General features: G+C 38.1%; 1 protein-coding gene across 3 annotated transcripts in view; it reads right to left on the bottom strand.

Moving 5' to 3' along the window:
- Window positions 1-1,624: 1,624 nt before the first annotated feature.
- The window catches only part of WASHC3 (WASH complex subunit 3), a 42,288-nt gene continuing 37,912 nt past the window's right edge, over window positions 1,625-6,000 (bottom strand). For 2 of the 3 annotated variants that reach the window (XM_033116237.1, XM_033116238.1), the window contains one exon: window positions 1,625-1,902. In XM_033116237.1, the coding sequence (XP_032972128.1) occupies window positions 1,818-1,902 (85 nt within the window). In that variant the 3' untranslated portion in view covers window positions 1,625-1,817. The remainder of the gene's footprint in view (window positions 1,903-6,000) is intronic. The other variant, XM_033116236.1, reaches the window with a different exon arrangement.

Raw genomic sequence — 6,000 nt, 5'->3', positions numbered from 1 at the left:
AGGTGGAAATGTTAGAAAGGATTTCCTGTATGGAGAGAGCCAACTTACTGTTTTCCAAGGAAGGGTCCAGAGAACACACTCTTTACTAAGGCAATAAAGAATATACCAATGAGGCTGGCAACGACGTCTTTCAGAGAATCAGCGGTAGCTGTACTCTGTAGGCCAGGATTCCAGGATACGATGCTCTTTTACGGTGGGCTCTCCTGTATTAACTGACATGACAGGATTCCATAACGGCAGGGGGCAGGTAGTGGTATTCAACAACCAGTGGCAAAGTAGCAGCGAGGCTGAAGTGGCAGGCAAGCTTTCTTGGTGTGCAGGGATCTATGGTGGTGACTGCTCAAGGGAGAGTGTGTCTTCACTTCTAAAACCCCAAAAAGCAAGAGCTGGTGAGCAAAAGGTTGATGTCAGGTGCCGGAACGGAAAAGTGTTATCCTCTAACTATGATCTCATGCCCATCAATTGAAACGGAGGCCAAAGCCCTTTGATGAATGCCACTTATGCCACCATGGGTATATACAATAAATATTCACCCAATCTTTCTCTAAAGAACCATAAGCGGCCTATCAAAGTAACTGCACAATGGAGAAAGGGGAATACTCAATCCCTTCCAAGATTGTTGGGTAGAGGATTAAACTGACTTGGTATCAAGTGATCTAAAATGTTTTTTTAAAATGTAACACTGTTGCTGACGTGTACTGTATACTTAGGCTTACGGTTGCGTCTGTACTGAACACGTACACCCTTTTTTTTGGTCATTATTCTCTAAACAATACGGTATAACTATTAACATAGCATTCACATTGTATTACGCATTATAAGTAATCTAGAGATGACCTAAAATATACAGGAGGATGTGCATAGGTTATTGGCAAATGCTACGCCCTTTTATATAAGGGACTTGAGCATCCGTGCATTTTGATGTCCGTGGGGTTCCTCGAACTGATCTCCCATGGATACCAAGGGTAGACTGTATTTTAGAGATTTTCTAGACTGTGTGCAAATAATTATTCATGAAGAATTATTTGTAAGGTGAGGTGAGATCATTTTAAACCTGTGCAAATTAAATATATTTTTTCTGTTTAGGCAATAAAAGAGTTGATGACAATGATGCTTGTGCAGTCTGAACTACATTGAAACTACCTTCAATTCAATTTCTATCTGACAGTAAATATAATAAGAATATCTAACTTTGATAGTATATGATCTAATGGCCAAATGGTGAAAAGCTCTATACGAGTATGCTAATAAATACTACCTAATAAATGTATCTCCATGGATATAAGTTCTATATCTATATTGTGTATGATATATAAGCTATAAATTGTCACAGAAAATTTCAATACAGTATTACTCTCTGTCAGAAATTTCTTTAACATTTATGATACAAATGTACATATTACTTTTCATGCTAAAATAGTCACAAAATATTCACTTAGCCAAATTCACTTTTTTTTTGCATTGAGTCTATTTTTGATAACCTCACATTGACTTTACAGTAAATGTTCATTGCATCCCTGTGATGTTCCATCTTAGTATTTATAGCTCCAATTGCACTTTCTTAGGCTATTTTGTTTTACAGTTCAGGACCCTTTATTTTGGTAACGAGACATACTGCCAGGTTTTAAAGGCTTTATTTATTTATTTATTTATTTATTTATTTATTTATTTATTTATTTCTAACACCGAGGAAGCTTGGTGGTGGATATTTGCCTATTTGACGTTTTTATGACGAAGAGTTCAAGTTCAGGCTCGCTTTCTGATAGAACGTAAATGTACACCTACACGTGTCTATGTAATTGCTATCAAAATTAAGCTTAGTCACTAAAAGAAGATTCGCTATCTGAACTTTCTTCTGTATTTTTTTCACCTTCACCATCAGGCACTGGAGCATCTGGCCTCCTGAAAGAAAAGGAAAAACATTTTTAAAGGTTTTTCCAGTTGAAAAAAAGCACCAACTGTAAATTAGGTTCATCCTAGAATATTGCTGCTAATAAATCTGCCCAGTCTGCCTCCTTCACTGCGACTCCCACTCGCCACCACAGCGTGCCTCTCTGGCGTCTCCAGCACCGTGGGGATTAAGTGCTATTCCTGTACAGGCTGTGGCCCTGTTTTCTCTTGCCAGCCCTTCAAGAGTGTGCTACTTCAGCACTTTCTGCTTCTCATTACCATGGAGATCCAACTGTAGACAGAGATGCGATTTGGAGAGGCTGGCATGACCAGTGCTGAGGCCATGCGGCCCCCGAGCGTACGTGAGGTACAGAGAGAGGAAAGCTAGTGATGGAAAGAAAAGGAAAAAGTTCATATTCAGGAAAGCTGCAGGGAGCAATTTTTAAATGGAAAGAGAGTTCAAGAATGTCTATTAAGATACATAGGCAATAGGGAAATTTTGTGGGAGAGAAGAGAGTCTGGTCAAACAAGGTTCTTCACGTTTGTTGAGTGTTTCCACTTAATATGTTTTATCTTCAGAGAATAAATATAAAAAGTATGAGTTGGTAAAAATAGTGTTTTGAAGAGTCCCTAGGCAAAAAAAGGAGATATGAGAATGGTTACACTCCAACTTTGCATGGAGGTGCTAGAATAAGCCAAAATGAAAATTTAATGGTGTCATTAAAACAGTCACCTAGCTAGCCTCTGTTGTGTTTGTCAGTAAATCACTGAGTCAGTTTGTAGCATTGTCACTCAGTCTCTAGTCACTGTTACCAAGAAAGTAAATTAAGTAAAGTATACTTCGGGGGAAACTAACAGGGAAAGGAAGAATAATACAGCTCCTGTGTCTCAATAATTAAAAACTACCAGACTTATTTCTCCCTCAGGCTCCTTGATTCTTATTAAAGACTTAGAACATCAACAAATAAAACTCTTCTTTGCCAGAGACAGAACTACTATTACTAAAATAAGAAAATGTATGGTCTGTTTACTTTTAGTTATGAAAAATTATGGCTGAGTTTTGGCTTATATTTTTTAATATCATATCTGGCATGCTACAGAAAAGAAAAAATGTTGGCATTGCTCCCTAGTTGTCTGTCACACATCAACCCATTTACTCTGCTGTACAATTTTGGATTGTGCTTATGAGGAAGTCACATATACTCAATACAGTAAAACTTTTAAACTGGCTACAGCATTTCTAGGTTTTGACTGAGGCTCCCTCTGCCTAAAATACGAACACAGGACCACAGACTTCATCACTGTCCCTAGAAGCAAGAACTCTAGCAGTGGGCATGAAAACCAGGCACGTTTCCCCCAGTAACTTCTTCTTTGTTACATAGTTGATTTCTTATTGTCTTCACTTTGTCAAAAAGGAAAAAAAATTACCTAAGGGAATTATTTGAACACTATAATACAAAATTATGTTAGTATCTATGGAAGCACCAACAAATAAAACAATGTACACAACTCCCCTAAAATACATGCTATTTAAGAAAAGGGTAAAAGCAGCCTAGGCCTAGAAGGGAGTGAAAGGATAAAATTAATTTATATGTGGAATCACTTTTTTGATACATGTGATGCTGCACATAGCATAGTGGTTAAGAACACAGACTGTGGGCTGGCCCGGTGGCTCAGGCGGTTAGAGCTCCATGCTCCTAACTCGAGGGCTGCAGTTCGATTCCCACATGGGCCAGTGGGCTCTCAACCACAAGGTTGCCGGTTCGACTCCCGCAAAGGATGGTGGGCTGTGCCCCTGTAACTGGAGACGGCAGCTGGACCTGGAGCTGAGCTGCGCCCTCCACAACTAAGACTGAAAGGACAACAACTTGAAGCTGAATGGCACCCTCCACAACTAAGATTGAAGGGACAACAACTTGACTTAGAGGGGGGGCCTGGAAGTGTACACTGTTCCCCAATAGAGACCTGTTCCCCTTCCCCAATAAAATCTTAAAAAAATAAATAAATAAAAGAACACAAACTCTGGAGCCATATTGCTTGGGTTCAAATCCCATCTTTGCTACTTACTTGTTGGGCAACTTTGGGTAAGTTATTTAACTACTACTGTGTACCCAAGTAACTGGATTCTTGTGATGATTAAAATAAAGTATGTCATTTCATAACTAGAGTGTAAGGTATATTACAGTGCAACAGTAGTTGAGATCAGACCATTTGGCAGGAGCCATAGGTGGAGGGTGGGGAGAAGTTATATGAAATATAAGTTTTCACCGAAATTGCATTACTAAGTTTGGGATTCTTAAGTCGTCATTTATTTTACATTCACATTGTTGTGCAATCGTCACCACCATCTCCAGAACTCTTTTCATTTTGCAAAACTGAAACTCTATACCCATTAAACAATAACACCCCATTCCCTCTTCCCTACAGCCTTTGGCAACCACCATTCTGCTTTCTGTCTCTATGAATTTGACTCTTCTAAGTGGAATCATATAAGATTTATCATTTTGTGACTCGCTTATTTCATTTATCATAGTAAAGATCTTCAAGGTTCATCCATGTTGTAGCATATATCAGAATTCCCTTTCTTTTTAAGGCTGAATAATATTCTGTTGTGTGCATATACATAGTACATTTTGTTGAATCACTCACGGTTGGACATTTGAGTTGTTTCCACTGTTGCGTTATTGTGAATACTGCTGCTATGAACATGGGTGTACAAATATATGTTTGAGTCCCTGCTTTGACTTCTTTTGGATACATGCCCAGGAGAGGAATTGCTCGATTATATGGTAATTCTATAATTAATTTTTTTCATGAACTGCTATATTGTTTTCCATAGTGGCTACATCATTTATATTCCCACCAACAGTACACAGGGTTCCAATTTCTTCATACTTGTTACTGTTTGTCTTAACTCATTTTTAAAAATTGAAACATAATTGACATATAATGTTATATTAGTTTCAGGTGTACAAAATATTTCGATATTTATATATATTGGGAAATGATCACCACAATAAGTCTAGTTAATATCCACCTACACATTAACATCTACCTACATTTTTTCTTGTTATGAGACCTTTTAAGATCTACTCTTTTAGCAACTTCCAAACATACAGCATTGTTAACTATAGTCACCACGCTGTACACTATATCTCTATGATTTATTTATTTTATAGCTAGAAGTTTAGCCACTGACAGACCACAACTGCTTTTTAACACCACCTTTTTTTTTTTTTTTGCATTTTTATAAGAATTTATTTGAGCCAAACTGAGGACACATGCCAAGGAGCAAGATCTCAAACGCTCTAGAGAATAACAATTTTGCAGCTTCTTTTATGCATTTGGAATTATGGAGGGAATGTAAGGAAGATTACATGGAGGTGAGAAAAATCAAGGCGGGGATTGGACTACAGATAGTTAACAAGCGTATGTGTTCTCTTGAGGGTGGTTATTTCAAACATCTGTTAACCTAGATGCACAGAAACAATGGACAGGGCTTGCTTATGGCAAAGATGAACCTGTTACTGAAGAAGTTACATGTCTGGGGCGTGACTACCCTCCATGACCTGCCCAGTTAGGAGTTTATGATCAGATCGCCCAGTCAGGTTACTTTCTATAGAACCCCCTTTTTATCCACAGTTCCCCCTTTTGGCCATAAATCAATCCAAAGGGTGCACTGATGAGCAAACTTTTGGTTGGATAGGGTAATACTACCTTTTTTTTTTTTTTTAATTTTTATAAGAGCTTATTTGAGCCAAACTGACAACATATACCAGGGAGCAAAATCTCAAATGCTCTAGTAACACTGTCTTTTTTATTTTTATTATCTCTCTCACTCTTGTGATCAAGGTCTCTAACAGCGGACCAATCACAATTTTTTGACATTGTTTTCTCCTGTCTTATACTTTGTTGCCAGTCTGCCAGCCAGTGGTTGAAGACTGGCAATTAAACTGAATGGGAACCTAGCTCAACAAGATAAAAAAATGGAATGAGTGAAAAAAAAAACTTACTTTTGGAATTGTCGGGTTGGGGAATTGAGGCCTCTTCTATCCTCAGTCAGCCCAAACCTAACCTTTAATCCATTAATGCTGTTGTGTACCAAGAGGT

Source organism: Rhinolophus ferrumequinum, chromosome 10 (genome assembly GCF_004115265.2).
Source record: "Rhinolophus ferrumequinum isolate MPI-CBG mRhiFer1 chromosome 10, mRhiFer1_v1.p, whole genome shotgun sequence".
Taxonomy (NCBI): Eukaryota; Metazoa; Chordata; class Mammalia; order Chiroptera; family Rhinolophidae; genus Rhinolophus; species Rhinolophus ferrumequinum.
Note: the sequence above shows the minus strand (reverse complement) of the source record. Positions and strands in the feature narration are given on the sequence as shown.